The sequence below is a fragment of the Pelobates fuscus genome, chromosome 1, assembly GCF_036172605.1.
Source record: "Pelobates fuscus isolate aPelFus1 chromosome 1, aPelFus1.pri, whole genome shotgun sequence".
In the NCBI taxonomy this organism is placed as follows: domain Eukaryota; kingdom Metazoa; phylum Chordata; class Amphibia; order Anura; family Pelobatidae; genus Pelobates; species Pelobates fuscus.
In genome coordinates this window covers 37,930,308-37,946,973 of record NC_086317.1, presented here as the reverse complement: position 1 = coordinate 37,946,973, position 16,666 = coordinate 37,930,308, and the positions used below count along the sequence as shown (strand labels likewise).

Sequence of the window (16,666 nt, the reverse complement as noted above, 5' to 3'; positions counted from 1 at the left end):
TTAAAACGTTCATAGGGATTTGAGATTTGTGAACAGGCAACCCCCTTTTTTGGCCTTTGTTCTATGTGCCCACCCAATGTGTACCCTATTAAGTGTTAAGTGTGTAGGGGGTTTAGAAAAATACACCGTTCAGACTCAGAGATGCTGCCTTTTAACTGAACGCAGTATACTGTAAATATTAAGTGGTTGATTGTGCAAAGAATTACAGATAAGAACGTTCATGTCTGTTTATCAGCATGCTCTTTAATAACCAAAAATAACACACTGAACTTCACAGACAATCATAACATTAAATATATATGCATATTTGCAATTTAGAAAGGAAGATGACGGATTGATCTAAGCACTGATTGCTCAATAGTTGTACCTTACAATAAAGAATGCATGAGTAGAAACAAATCCCAATATTTTAGGCTTTCTAAAATTGCGCTTTGATTTAGTAGTTAAATACTCACATACTTAATTCCCTGTTCGGCTTCCTGACAGGAGGTTGTGCCTCATCTTTAAAAAATACTTACATTGATTGACTCAATAGGTCCAAATTCTTCTAGAAGGTTTGCAACATCCTGTTGGCTTGTTCGTTTATCTAGTTGACCTACCCAGAGCGTAGTGCTACAAACTGTAAAAGACAGTAAGGGGTGAAAAAAAATAAAAAAATAAAATCAGTACAGAACAAGAGTTGCAGATTTTACACTAGGATAAGAGAATATTTGTCAAATGTCAAGGAATAATCATTTAAAGTGATAATGTATTAAAAAAATTACATTTAAACAGTGTAAAAGAGAACCATTATTACGTACCACTAACTGTTTCTGATTTTATTGGTGGAAGACCTTTTAGCTTGCGCTCCCTATCCCGCCTCTCTTGTGACCGAGATTTGGGTGAGTGCCTTCTCCTGTCACGAGACCTTGATCGGGAACGCCGATGGCGAGATCTTCGGGAACGTGAACTGGACCTTGAGCGCCGTCTTTTTGGTGACCTGGAATAGCAAATTTAAAAAAAAAAAATAAGACTTAGTATAACAAAACATTGGCATAGAGATGGTCCTACAGCCTTTCAGAAAAATTACACACTTTTGCATTTTGCAATTTTTATGCCTACGAGTGGCAGTCAATTTTTTTTTTTTTTTTTTTAAATGCAATTTTCACATTCAACCTCATGATTATGCCCAACATAGTTAAATATTCCTTTAAATAAATATTGTAATGCTATCCTGTAAGAGGAAGCCCATTTGCACAGTATTGCAATAAATGTGCACGGGGACCTTCAATGCTTCATTCTGAAGAAGCATTTGATTGGCTGAAATCATCCCTATGGATGATACCTTATGAAGAATCGGCAACAGCAGCCAAACCAAGACGCCGGTGAATGAAAGAAGTTTCCCTTTATAAGTGGACATTTCATAGGGACACTGACTCTAAAGGCATCAGGAATTTAATTTAATGTTTTAAATGCATTTACACATATACATCATTAGAGTGCTCTTTTAAGCTCAGTTGGCTGAATTCCATTCAAAAGAACTATGCATGTAAAATAGAAAGATCACGCTGTTATAAGAGCACGCAACAAAAATTTATATCTACATTTCATCATTTTACCTGGATGCAGACTTTGGCTCAGGTTGATGGCGTTTATTATCTTGAATGCTTGGCTGTTCGAGTTCCATAGGAGCTTCCTAGAAAGTAAAAAAAAAACAAAAAAAATAAATAAATAAATATATATATATATTTATCATTTGAAAATCTATTAATTATAGGTGTAAATCTTGGTACAATAGTGGTGAACTCATCTGTCAATATAGTAATAACTACACAAAAAAAAGTCCTGCGCTCAAACTCCAAGTACTCTGGGGCGGCAGCAATGACAATAGTACAAATCAACCCCAATACATACAATAAAATTAAAGGGGAAAAAAGTTACTGTCACACTATTCCAAATCCCTATGCATATTTAAAAAAAAAAAAAAATGTAGGTTTTTAGTTTTACTTAAATGGCCATTAGACGTAAGCCCACCTGAAGGTAATTTCCACCCACCATGCATCTTTTTTTGACCATTCCAGATCTTTTAAACAGAATGCACAAGTCTGCTGATTTGCTTTAAATTTAAAAAATTACTTATTTTACACATTTAGGAAACAGGGAAAACATTAATATTGAAAACTAGAAACTGTGCTCCAGGTTACCGGACAGGCCTATTTGCACAAAGCTCTGTCGCCTTAACCCAATAACTCGATCAATTCTGCAGCAAATTTGGAAAAAGTGTAAAGCTCTTGATCTCCAAAAGTATCTGTTTTGACACAGACAAAGACATGGGAGTGGACTGGGGATGCTAAAAGCACCATTCACTTTTAGAACCTTGAGTACTGCAAACTGCTCAAGATATTTAGTGTGACCAATTAACATTAAAGTCCTAGATACTGAATCAAACATGCAGTGTGGGTTATAATGTGTTACCTGGTGAAGCTCTTTCTGCACATGAACTTCATTCTGTGGCATTTGGAAAGGAGGTTGGAAAGGCTGAGGAGATTCTTGAACCACTACTGGATGGGCAATATTGGAGAAAGCCTGTGTAGGAATCATACCAAACCCAAGCATTTGTCCATTAGGAGGCAACTGAGCCTAGAAAATAAATAAAAGGCTCTGTTAGTGAAATGTTTTTGCTCCAAAAAGATCATAGGTGGTGTGCCACTGTAGACCAATTTTTGAAGCCACACCACCTTCTATTAGATTACCAGTACAATAACCTGAAGTCAAGCCACCAACCTTTCCCAAAATACAATAGTTTAAAAATAATAACAAAACACACACAAAGGTCTCCTATAGGAGTCCAAGGCAAGACATTGAATTCAATCACGCACAGTTGGTAAAATAAATATGTGCAGGCTGTTAACCTAAGATTATATGCATTGTTAGTTAGGGCTGTGGCACCCTCACAAGTAAAGATGGAGCACTGATGGGCCTTGCACAGTGTGTAAACAATATACCTGGTGATGCAGAGATTCCTGTGGCATTCCCATCATCATAGGCTGAAACTGCTCCATGTTTGGCATTTGCCCTGGCATCTGGGTAAATGCTGTTTGCATACCTTCTCCTGAAAATGAGCTGCATGGTGAACAGAAAAGAAACCTGTAAGAGTATAATCACTTATAACAACAACCATTCATATTGTGTTCCAAAAATAAAAGTGCTGCATGGAAGAGTAGTTATGTTCAGGTATTATGGAGTTTGGACTAACATTATAATACAAAGCAAGCACACACATTGTCTTGGCTTTATAAAATCAGAAGCAATAGAGATTTTAAACGTCTGGATACAATTCAACATAAATGCTTGAAAAGAACACCAATAGTAGCAGTATTTTATTAAGTCATAAGGCTAATTATGCCTTAAGGGACATGCAACGATGGAACTCTACCGCTTAATAAATTAAAAGGAAATGTTGTAAAGCTATCTGCTTTGAAAAAAGTACAGCTATCATAAGATTCTATCAACAGAATGTTCAGTAATGAAAAATATCCATTAATAATTAATTGCAGCCATAAGACTTGCACACAGCTTAAAAGGACCACAATAGGCACCCAGACCACTTCAGCTCAATGAAGTGGTCTGGGTACCAGTTCCCTCTAGTTTTAACCCTGCAGCTGAAAACATAGTTTCACTGAGGGTTAATCCAGCCTCTAGTGGCTGTCTCACTGAAAGCCGCTAGAGGCGCTTCTGTGATTCTCACTGTGAAAATCAGTCAGAAGACGCTGGACGTCCATATGAAAGCATTAAGTAATTCTGAGTTGACGTCGTCAGGGGGAGGAGAGGTCACCAGCGCAGAGGGAGCCCGGCACTGAAGAAAGTTAAGTGGCTGAAGGGCTTTTAACCCCAACAGCCCAGCGGGAGGGGACCCGAGGGTGGGGGGGACCTAATGACCCTATAGTGCCAGGAAAACAAGTTTGTTTTCCTGGCACTATAGTGGTCATTTAAGCACAACAGTGGTTTATGTGAACCCTATAGGTCTATTTATTCTCTATTCCACAAGTTTCCTTTGGAAGGAAGAATCCGGTTTGTTTTGTGTTGGTTTACAAGAGTCATGTAACAAAACGGCTGTTTCTGCAAATGGAAACAGATTAACTCTTGCAAGGTAAACATCCCTTAAAGGATAAGGCATACTCACAAAGGTGGCTGGGAAGAAGGAGGCGGAGGGCTTGAGGATTCTTTTTTGGAGTCTTCAGTTGCTTCAGGCTCATCATCATAGTCAAATCTGTCAAGTAACTTTAGGAAGAGAAATAAATAATTGAGCACTCAGAGCATTCTTTAACTTATCACATAACCAGAATTAGAAGCTAGATTAAAAAACAAAAACCCAAGGTCGTCCAAAAGCACTAAATTTCTGTGAGCCTCATATTTCAAGAAGCATTGTCTGTGTCCTATAGAAAACACACCCATATAGCGAAATTGTGAACAAAACATGCAGGAAAAGTAACAGCAAGTCAGGTTTAGGATATTATTATTGTTGTATTATGTAATGTGAGGAAACAAAGCTCTATAATAAAGTAAAAAAAAATAATGGTTCAGCAATATTCCACATGTTAACACATGCACACCTTGTCAAACGCAGTTTTCCTTTCTGGCTGGTGAGGTGGAGCATTCAATTGAGAGGTAATGGCCTGAACCTGTGCAAGAACATTTTCATCAATGGCAGGAGATTGTGGTTTGGGAGGCTGCTGGAAAGTCTGAAGTATTTGCTGGAGCTGAATGAAAAGATTAGAGATACACACGTTACATATCCAAGTCTGTTCTACTAATTAAATTGGGTAAAAATAAAAATACAGCCCCCCCTGTCCCCAACATTGAATAATTTAGAGTGGAAGAATTAAAATATACCTGCTGTCCTTGCGTGGTTTGAAATAGTTGGGCAACTGCAGCAAAGGCATCTGGATTCGGTAACTGTGGGACAGACACTGCAGGTTCAAGATTTGCAATTTCTTCAGATGGCTCTGAAGACATTGTGCCAAGGGGAGGTGAAGACCCTGCAAAATAAAGATCTTTAATATATCTGTTTAAAGAGAATACATAATCTGCTGTTAAAAATTCACAACTGGAAGAAAAATACAAAGAATACAAAAACATCCACCTTCTACAAATACCGTATTTTTCGCTCTATAAGATGCACCTTTTTCCTTCTCAAAAGTGAGGGGAAATGTCTGTGCGTCTTAAGGAACGAAAGTGTGCGCACCGCGGTACAGGAACTTCTGTTTCCTGTACCCGGCCAGACTGAAAGGAAGTGCTCACTGAGAGAGCACTTCCTTTCAGAGTCCAGCCCTGAATCTCCTGTACTGCGGTGTGCACTGCTCCGCTCAGCCACGCTACAATAAAGGTAGGAGACCTACTGCTGGGGAACGGGGGTGGTGGGGTGGGGGGTGAGGGGCACTAAGGGATAGGTGTAGGGGTGGTAAGGAACAGAACACTATGGGACCGGGGGGAAGGGGGTGGAGAGAACACCATGGGACAGGGGAGGGAAGTGGGTAGTAAAACTTTTTTTCTTGTTTTCTTACTCTAAAAACTAGGTGCGTCTTAAGGTATAGAGCGAAAACCACGGTAAATTCTTAGAGTTTAAGGGATCATTATACTTTAATTGTAATCAATTCTAAAATAACTTCCATTTTCCTTTAGGGCACTGTTAATAAAAGCCTCAATTATCGCAGGCAGGAGATCCACCTGATGCCTGATGCTGCACCCTTACTCCTTTAACTCATCCACAAACAGCAGACAGCAGATCTGTTTGTCAAAGTATGTTTTGTATACCTGGTAAGAGAAACCGATATTCATGGACACACACCCCCAGAAAGTATATGGATATCCTACCTTCATCGTTGGCAGAGTTATCAGCAAGCATTTCACTTGCAGCCAAAGCTCCTGCTGCCATATCCAACAATGGCTGAATGATTTCAATCTTAAATACGCCATTCTTCTGCCAGAGGTTCAACACGCGGACAATCTTACTCTATAAAACCATGACAGAATAAATAACATGTATGCATTTTATACACTAAAAGACTCACTGCAAAGCTTCCTTAATTCATACTATGTTAACAATATAACAGTCCATGAAAGCTGCCATATAAACGTAAGTGCGAAAACAAATATGGCTCCTAAGGCAGGCTATCTGAATTGCTTTTCGTATATGTGCAGCTTCTCAAACACTTCTATACAGCCCATTGCAGATACACTAGACCCTGCTAATTAGTGAACACAGTCAGGGAACACTAACAAATTCATACTATTGTTCTCCATGTCCATAACTGCTCTATGGTAAAGAGGAGCAGGTTAAGGTGATCAATGTTTTACTAGTGCACTGTTTAAAATCGCACGTTCTGCAGTTTCCTGGTGTAAAGACTGGATGCTGTATCGCTGGTTTGAGAGGTGTAACTCTGCAGGCACCTACAGTTTGGCCCAACTGTTTAACTTTTAAAGTTGCCTTAAACAGAAATGATCAGCCACAGGCGCTAGAAGGAGATTAGCCCAGTTCCATCAACCAATTACTGCCATTCAAGCTTGGACAGTGATTAGACGTTTGACTTATCAGAAGCACAGACTGGCCAGGCTTAGGAGAGTCCATGTTTTGCTAAATCCTAAATCAATTAATCTATTTGACATGAACCAGAGATAAAGCTAGGGATCGACCGATATTGATTTTTTAGAGCCAATACCGATATTCTGTGAACTTTCAGGCCGATAGCCGATATAATTTGCCGATATTCTGTACATTTACCACTTTGGAAAATAAAAACTATTTCTAAAGGTAAATGCACAAAATATACATGCCACGTGTAGTGGATGCAGTGTGTTTAGACAGGGGAGCTGTGTATGTTTGTGTAGTGTGTGTGTAGGGGATGCAGTGTTTGTGTAGTGTGTGTGTAGGGGATGCAGTGTTTGTGTAGTGTGTGTGTAGGGGATGCAGTGTTTGTGTAGTGTGTGTGTAGGGGATGCAGTGTTTGTGTAGTGTGTGTGTAGGGGATGCAGTGTTTGTGTAGTGTGTGTGTAGTGGATGCAGTGTGTGTTTGTGTAGTGTGAGTGTTGTGGATGCAGTGTGTGTTTGTGTAGTGTGAGTGTTGTGGATGCAGTGTGTGTTTGTGTAGTGTGAGTGTTGTGGATGCAGTGTGTGTTTGTGTAGTGGATGCAGTGTGTGTTTGTGTAGTGTGTTTGTGTAGTGTGTTTGTGTAGTGTGTTTGTGTAGTGTGTTTGTGTAGTGTGTTTGTGTAGTGTGTTTGTGTAGTGTGTTTGTGTAGTGTGTTTGTGTAGTGTGTTTGTGTAGTGTGTTTGTGTAGTGTGTTTGTGTAGTGTGTTTGTGTAGTGTGTTTGTGTAGTGTGTTTGTGTAGTGTGTTTGTGTAGTGTGTTTGTGTAGTGTGTTTGTGTAGTGTGTTTGTGTAGTGTGTTTGTGTAGTGTGTTTGTGTAGTGTGTTTGTGTAGTGTGTTTGTGTAGTGTGTGGGTAGTGTGCGCTGTATATACAAAGTGAATGCTGTATATACTAAATGCAAAGTGTGTGTGTTTGTGTAGTGTGTGTATATAAGGAATGCAGAGTGTGTGTATTTGTGTAGTGTGTGTATAGTGAATGTAGTCTGTTTATATAATGCAGAGTGTGTGTGTTTGTATAGTGTGTGTATATAATGCAGAGTGTGTGTGTAGTGTGCATTATATAAACACACTACACAAACACACACTGAATTATATAAACACACTACACAAACACACACTGAATTATATAAACACACTACACAAACACACACTGAATTATATAAACACACTACACAAACACACTGTGTATATAATGCAGTGTTTATATAATGTAGTGTGTATAATGCAGTGTGTTTGTATAGTGTGTGTATAATGCAGTGTGTTTGTATAGTGTGTATAATGCAGTGTGTTTGTATAGTGTGTGTGTATATATAATGCAGTGTGTGTTTGTATAGTGTGTGTTTGTATAGTGTGTGTTTGTATAGTGTGTGTTTGTATAGTGTGTGTTTGTATAGTGTGTGTTTGTATAGTGTGTGTTTGTATAGTGTGTGTTTGTATAGTGTGTGTTTGTATAGTGTGTGTCTATACAAACACACTGCATTATTATACACACACACACTGCATTATTATACACACACACACTGCATTATTATACACACACACACTGCATTATTATACACACACACACTGCATTATTATACACACACACACACTGCATTATTATACACACACACACACTGCATTATTATACACACACACACACTGCATTATTATACACACACACACACTGCATTATTATACACACACACACACTGCATTATTATACACACACACACACACACTGCATTATTATACACACACACACACACTGCATTATTATACACACACTGCATTATATAAACACACTATTCAAACACACTGAATTATATACACAGTGTGTTTGTGTAGTGTATGTGTATAATAATAGTGTATGTGTGTGAGGGGGCATTTTTATTAATTTTTTTTTATATTAAATTAATTTTTTTTTATATGTTTAATTATTAATTTTTTGTTGTCCCCCCTCCCTGTTTGTTGCCTTGCCAGGGAGGGGGGTCCAGTCAGTGGCATTGGCTTAGCAGGGGGGGGGCGGGCAGCAAGCGTTTACTCACCTCCGTGCAGCTCCTCCAGCTTCCCAGTGTAAATCTCGCGAGACCCGCGGCCGTCAGAGCTGGCCGCGGGTCTCGCGAGATTTACACTGGGGAGCTGGAGGAGCTGCTGGGAGGTGAGTAAACGCTTGCTGCCCGCCCCCCCAGGACCGCCGGGCTTGTAATGAGCCTGGCGGTCCTGGGAGGTATTATCGGCAATATCGGTATCCCTATTGGCCGATACCAATATTGCCGAAAATACCGAATATCGGCCGATTATATCGGTAAAACCGATAATCGGTCGATCCCTAGATAAAGCACACAAAGACTGCATCAAAACGAACAAAAAGCCTCATACATCTTATAAAGTTAACTTTTAAAATCGTGACGTTCTAACTAATGAGTTGATTGGGGTGCAATACAACTCTTATCCAAATATTGGAATGACAACCATTTATTACATGTTTACCCACACACTATGTACCTCTCCACAAGATCGTTTGGCGGCACATTCCCATTTAAACAATTCCTTAAATATTATACAGTGTAAACAATTTCGTAAAAACCTTTTTTAAATCAAAAACATTATCTTACTTACAGAAAAGTATAAGATTTAATTAGCAAACAGTTTTATTAAGATTTCAGTAAGCTGTAAACCATGCTGTTAAAGCCTTAAATCTACCTTGTCTTCTGTGGGACAGAGATATAAACACTGGAATGTTGCAGTTAAGTTCTTAATAAAGCGTGGACCGAACACATCTTTATCTATACCAAACTGATGCCGAGACTGACGAACAATTGAGTCAATAACATATAATCCAGGAACTTTGTATTCGGGCCTGCACTGTAAAAAAAAAAAAAAAAAAAAAAGAACTTAATATTTTCCCTCACTGGATTTTCTCATAAATGTAGGTAAGCAGGCATTAGAGAAAGGGAGCAAAGATGTTCTATTTTATAAAAAGAATGACATGTTACTATGGCACTAAAGGAAAATTAACAATATTATTTTAAAATTTTGCATTTGCCAAGTCTGTTAACTATATTATAAAAAATAAATAAATTGAGATATGCTCCATACATATTCTGATTTGCATAAAATACTACTTTACATACATATTTTTTCATTGTCTTTTTTTGTTGTTGTTTCAACAACATTAATATATACAATCAAGTAGTCTTTGGTGTGTTACACGCAGAGTCTCACTTAATCCATGTTCTACAACCTGTTATAAAGTTAGGTGTCAATATCCTTTGTTAAAAGGATAATTACATGCCCTGTGCTCTGCATCCTCTGTAAGCAATGCTTATTTATGTTAATAAACAATGACTGAAACACAAAATAAGCAGTTCTATTTACACCATCCTTTCCCTTTATAAGAAACAATAATTGCCATTCATAGGAGCAGATCATTGTATAACCAATCACAGGGCGTGGTTTGGCTTTTATTTTTCACACTGGATGTTAATGAACAAAAACTGTTTATTTAGGCTACACACATCACCATAAACTGATATATGCAAACTTAAAACATCCAGGCCAGGTTCCATTTAACAGAGCTTTAAATAGTGGGCAAACTTTGCTATTTTATATTCAGAAGTTGAAATTTATATAAACAGTGCTCCTCATAGAAGGGAGATAATACATTAGTTCTAGCTCTTCCAATAAGCAGCAGCAACGATCACAAAAATGTGTTACCTTTTTGATGAACTTCTCCACAATCTGCACTACATGCTTGTAAAGCTGTAGAGGGGAAAAAAATACCAGATTTTAGTTTTATACTAATAAATGGAAAAGTGAACCCACATGTAAGATATAGATATAATAATTTAAGCCCCCACAGGGAATTTAAAGTCATAGCAAAACAGTGTGCTCATTTTCAAAATTTCCCTTCCTTACTACATAAATTCCTACCTTTTCTCAGTTAAGCAATCCTCTTTTTTCCCCAGCCAAAACTTCCTTGTTTGCGCAGGGTAGTGAAAAATCAAATGTTTCTCATAGTGAGGCATTGTGAACAAAGAGCATAAAACATCTTGTGAAAACGCAAACAGTTTGGTGAACATACCTGAAGATCAAGACCTACACAAAAATATATTTTAGTAGGTTGCTGGCGAGAGCAAAACTTTGCACCTTAGTAAGGCGATAAGACTTATCCTCTACTTTTCCTGCAAGTCCTAAAGTAACCATTATGATAGAATGTAGGATAGGGTCTAGATCGATCTCAAGAAATATGAGGGGAGACTGAGATAGAAAGTCAGAGGACCTATGGCTAGAGCTGCAGATATAGTCATTTAACAGCAGATAATCTGTGCACCAAAACACTTTAGCTCAATGAAGTGGTTTCGGTGCTTAGACTGTACTATTAAAAAATAAAATTGCGTCACTTGTTTCAGTTGAGTGCTTCTTTACTTTACACATACCATCTCGATGCCAAAATTGGTGTATGTATTATCAAAGTTTACAAGATATCTGAATGACAAACTGAACAAAATACTACTGAAAGCACGAGGTAGACTACAATGCATTTAAAATGTTGAGTTTGTTAAGTTTCAAAACTTTTAATTGCTCACCTCAGGGTGTACTGTGAGCTGGTGAAAGTTATAATGAGCTTTTAACTATGCAGCCAGCACTGGGAGCATGCATTCAAGGGCAAGTCTAAATCTAAACTCCCACTCTGTGTGCACTCCTTCCTATATCCCAACATTAATCCCTTCCCTCCATTATCCACCCTCCTCTAACTCCCTGGCAGAGAGCATGCACTCTGAAGCTGTAAATATGTCCATTTAAATGCTTTTCTATGAGAAGCATTTGATTGGACCACTGAGAGGAGAGCATTTGATTGGACCACTGTGAAGTTCTCCTTTTACATATGAAGTAAGGGGACGGAGGTTGGCATGCTAATATTTGGGAAAAAGGGCAATAAAATACCATTATAATAAAAAAAGGTCAGAGTAACCATTCAATTATTTAAACCAAATGTTCTTTATTTTCTTCCCCACGGAAACCCAAAATTACATACATGGAAAGAACATGGCGAACCATTTTTCAATTTTAGAATGAACCCAGTGACCCAATTTTTAAGTGTAAAATAATTATCAAAATATCACAATTGGTGGTCTATTCACAATGTCAAGGGAGTCGATTTTGCACTGGAGAAGGCTGTAATGCTACAGTAAACAATATATACCGGAGCAGAGGATAAATAAGATGTGTCTCACCCAACCATTGCAAATGGATTCAAACAACCTGGGGATCCAGTTCTTTAACCCCTTAAGGACCGCTGACGGTTCAGGACCGTCAGCGGTAAAACGTGCGTTTGGACCGCTGACGGTCCTGAACCGTCATAACGGTTTTGGGCAACTTACCTGATCGCCGCCGGTCCCACGGCGGCGATCAGCTCTCCTCCCGGTCCAGGGGGACTGCCTGTCTGCCCGGGCAGTCCCCCCTCGGCAGATCAGGACCCCACGGCCATGTGATCACTCGATCACATGACCGCAATAGGGGTCTGTGTATCTGCCTGCAGGGGGACTGTCTGTGCTGACAGGCAGTCTCCCTGCATATGTAAAATCATAAAATAAAGTGTAAAACAAAAAAATCAGTGTAAAAAAAATAATATGTATATATATATATGATATATATACACATGTATTATATCTATATATACCTATATATAATATATGTATATATATATATCATATATATAATGTCACACTAAGTGTATTTTTATATACGTATATTAATCTAAAAATACACTTATATTTAAATTACACACGAATATATACAATATATATAATAACTATATATGGTATATATATATTATAAAATACAAATAATATGTTAATAAAAATAAATAACAAAAAATAAAAATAATTTTTAATAATTAAAAAAAATTATATATATATATTCAATTTTAGTCTAACAGTATTTTGATATTGATATATATTTATATCAAAATACACTTAGAATGTAATGATATATATATCTATGTATAAATAAATAAAAATAATACGAAATATACATATGTCCACATACATAATTACATAAATAATTTCATAAATATACACGTAGACGTCAAATATATAAATATGTATATATATATTAAAATTCTACGTGCATATTTATGTAATATTTTTACCTAATTAAGTAATTTTAATGATTGCAATTTGAGGGACCTGCCTGCCAACCCAGGCCAAAAGTCCAGATAATTTAATTTGCTAGCACTGTGTTTAACCCTGTAACTTTCTATGACACCCTAAATCCTGTACATGGGGGTACTGTTTTACTCGGGAGACTTCGCTGAACACAAATATTAGTGTTTCAAAACAGTAAAACATATCACAGCGATGATATTGTCAGTGAAAGTGAAGTTTTTTGCATTTTTCACACACAAACAGCTCTTTCACTGAGGATATTATTGCTGTGATATTTGTGATATTTTACTTTTCTGATACACTAATATTTGTGTTCAGCGAAGTCTCCTGAGTATAACAGTACCCCACATGTAGAGGTTTTATAGTGTTTGTGAAAGTTACAGGGTCAAATATAAGGCTTGATTTTACTTTTTTTTTTTTTTTTATTGAAATTTGTCAGATTGGTTAGGTTGCCTTTGAGAGCGTATGGTAGCCAAGGAATGAGAATTACCCCCATGATGGCATACCATTTGCAAAAGAAGACAACCCAAGGTATTGCAAATGGGGTATGTTCAGCCATTTTTAGTAGCCACTTAGTCACAAACACCGGCCAAAGTTAGCGTTTTTGCATTTTTAACACACAAACAAATATAAATGCTAACTTTGGCCAGTGTTTGTGACTAGGTGGCTACTAAAAAAGACTGGACATACCCCATTTTGAATACCCTGGGTTGTCTACTTTAAAAAATATGTACATGTTAGGTGTGTTTCGGGGATTTATGACAGATAACGGTGTAACAATGTCACTATTGATACATTTAAAATATATATATATTGAAACAGCAATTTCCTACTTGTATTTATAGGCCTATAACTTGCAAAAAAAGCAATAAAGCATGTAAACACTGGGTGTTTTTAAACTCGGGACAAAATTTTGAATCTATTTAGCAGTTTTTTTCATTAGCTTTTGTAGATAAGTAAAAGATTTTTCCAGTAAAAGTCCAAAAACATGTTTTTTTTTATTTTTCACCATTTTTTTTTTTTCTTTTTTTTTTTAAATACAATATATGACATAATATAAATACTGGTATGTAAAGAAAGCCCTTCTTGTCGTGAAAAAAACAATATATAACTTGTATGGGAACCGTAAATGAGAGAGCGGAAAATTACAGCTAAACACAAACACCACAAAAGTGTTAAAACTGCTCTGGTCCTTAACGTACAAACATCGCAAAAACGGGCCGGTCCTTAAGTGGTTAATCAGGAGTTAAAAATACAAACAACAAATACTTTAATACGCCATTGCAAGTGCATTAGTTCCTTACCTTAATGGCTTTGATAGCAGATTTGGTAATAAGAATCATTTTTGCTCGGGATATTGGTGGCTTCATATCCATGAGCGAAAAGAGCTGGAAATGAAAATCATAACATTAGATCCAACTTTAAACCCAGGGAAACTCAGAGATCCTACACAATGGAATTTATTTACTAAACAGATAACTGGCGAATTGGAAATTAATTTGAGAAACTAAAACTAACATAGCCAAGTTGGAAAGGGTGTAAAATTAGATACATTTTCCAAAGATACTATCTTGCTCTGAATTATGCAAGTCTGCAGGAGTATTGGTCATGAACCACTTGTGTTCGCAGGTACATCTAAATATATAAGGGCTGTTTCACAAATCAATTTCCCAGTGTTATTTGGCTCTTTTGCGAAGTAAATTTAAGGAAAATCATTAAAATAAGATATACAGTTAGAAAAACGCCATTTAGGCCTGTTTTTTGGGGGTTCTTTTCACTTCAAACAAGGGCAAAGGTTTTATAATAAGAGTCAAATCATTTGGCTGCCAAGCCTGAGAATCCATATTTTTATTTTGTAAAGCTTGAGCAGGCATACTGGATCTTAGTTAACACACAGAAGAAACGTAGGCTTGTATGGCTTTCAGGAGATGGTTGTACAAAAAAAACAAACAACAATCATAACATGCAGTAAACACCAGATCGTAGAGGCAGCGAGGCAACATGAGGAATTCTACTCTTTGCACAGTAGGTCTAGGTTGATAAAACGTTGTTACAGATGTGAAATGCTTTCATCCCCTTCCATCCAGCATATCGGCAATTTGTCTGGCCCCCACCCCGTTTTCATTTTCTGCCATTTGAATAGAACTAGTTACCTGTACAATGTGGGGTCAGTGAAATGATTTTTGTCTGGTATATGTTACTTTATATACTAATTTTGAGCAATAAACCTGTGCTTTTATGGTCTCTTCTTGTGATATTGAAGGAAAAATTTCTTTGTGCAGTATCCTGAGAGGTTATGAACCTAAAAATAGCTTCCTGACCCCCGTCTAATCTACAATCACAAATTGTGCTTGTTCTGTCTACTGCTTGCCTCTTAAACTCTAACAGGTGCAGAGCAGGCTCAAATGCCTTAAATTGATGTATATTTTGTAACTTACAAGGAGTAAAACATTGCATGTATTATGATAAAGTCAACTCCTATTTAAGGCAGTTGAGCTTCCTACACACTTATTCCTGTCTTTATCCACATTTGCGTAAACTATGTTTAACTTGCAGTGTATTTCAATTAAGTGCATGACAAACTACTTGATGAGAATGGGCTTATTTGCAGCACTTTCATTGTAAACTGTGGGATGACCAGGATTGACTGATAACAAAACAGGTTATTTACAATTTTGGGGATCAGTAGCAAACAAGTGGCATTCCGTGGTAAGCATCTAATTTGTTTTAAAGGGACACTATAGCAAAAAAAAAAAAAAAACAAAAAAAAAAAAACAACTGTGTAATAAAGCAGTTTTAGTGTATAGATGACACCCCTGCAGTCTCACTGCTCAATTCTCTACCTCCCTGCATATTACTTAGTCTTCTTGTAACACTTCCATTACATGTTTATACTTCCTTTATTGCACAGTCTGTTTAATTTAGAATGTCTTATCTGCTGCTTTGTTAAAGGGACACTGTAGGCACCCAGACCACTTCAGCTCATTGAAGTAGTCTGGGTGCAATGTCTCTTAACCCCACAGTGGTAATTACCTCTGAGGGTTAACTCCTCCTGTACTGGCTGTCTACCAGAATCTAAACGGACCTTTAGTCCTTTATCGGACGTCCTCACAGTCTGCATGAGGACCTGCAGCTTCAGATTGTTCCCCATAGGAAAGCATTGATTAATGCCATTGCCGTGAATGCGCATTAGGTCTCCCTCAACTTATACTCGAGTCACTGTCTGTAGTATGGCAACTTACATTGCCATAATACAGACTGGGGGCTGCAGAGAGCGTTTACTTACCTCTCCTGCAGCTCCCTTCTCCTCCGCGCCGGTCTGGTCAGCTCCCTCTGCAAGTCCCAGTGTAAGTCTTGCGAGAGCAGCGCTATGACCCCGCGGCTCTCGCGAGACTTACACTGGGACTTGCAGAGGGAGCTGACCGGACCAGCGCGGAGGAGAAGGGAGCTGACAGGAGCCGCAGGAGAGGTAAGCGCTTTCTGCCAGCCCCCCTCCACTGAACTGCCAATGCCACTGGACCACCAGGGAGTGAGAGCCCCCTCCCTGCCATGTATCAAGCAGGGAGGGGGGACGAAAAAAAATATATATAAATAATAAAAAAAAAATTTAAAAAAAATGCCCCCCCCCCCCCAAGGCTCTGCAACACATACACAAACACACACTGAAAATAAATATTCAATTAATATAATTTTTTTAGGATCTAATTTTATTTAGAAATGTACCAGTAGCTGCTGCATTTCCCACCCTAGTCTTCTACTCGAGTCAATAAGTTTTCCCAGTTTTTTGGGGCTTATACGGTGTATATATATATATATATATATATATATATATATATATATATATATATATATATATATATATTCTCAAATGTTATTGTTAATTAGTAG

At 37.6% G+C, this 16,666-nt stretch overlaps 1 protein-coding gene across 2 annotated transcripts in view; it reads right to left on the bottom strand.

The window, feature by feature from the left end:
- The window catches only part of SCAF4 (SR-related CTD associated factor 4), an 84,018-nt gene that overhangs the window by 52,245 nt on the left and 15,107 nt on the right, over nucleotides 1-16,666 (bottom strand). For both annotated transcript variants that reach the window (XM_063448024.1, XM_063448035.1), the window contains exons 2-13: nucleotides 14,083-14,166; nucleotides 10,326-10,370; nucleotides 9,312-9,473; nucleotides 5,854-5,992; nucleotides 4,873-5,018; nucleotides 4,593-4,739; nucleotides 4,163-4,260; nucleotides 2,985-3,102; nucleotides 2,455-2,619; nucleotides 1,599-1,675; nucleotides 801-979; nucleotides 519-619 (exon numbers count right to left, since the gene is read on the bottom strand). In XM_063448024.1, coding sequence (XP_063304094.1) covers nucleotides 519-619; nucleotides 801-979; nucleotides 1,599-1,675; nucleotides 2,455-2,619; nucleotides 2,985-3,102; nucleotides 4,163-4,260; nucleotides 4,593-4,739; nucleotides 4,873-5,018; nucleotides 5,854-5,992; nucleotides 9,312-9,473; nucleotides 10,326-10,370; nucleotides 14,083-14,166 — 1,461 coding nt within the window. The remainder of the gene's footprint in view (nucleotides 1-518; nucleotides 620-800; nucleotides 980-1,598; nucleotides 1,676-2,454; nucleotides 2,620-2,984; nucleotides 3,103-4,162; nucleotides 4,261-4,592; nucleotides 4,740-4,872; nucleotides 5,019-5,853; nucleotides 5,993-9,311; nucleotides 9,474-10,325; nucleotides 10,371-14,082; nucleotides 14,167-16,666) is intronic.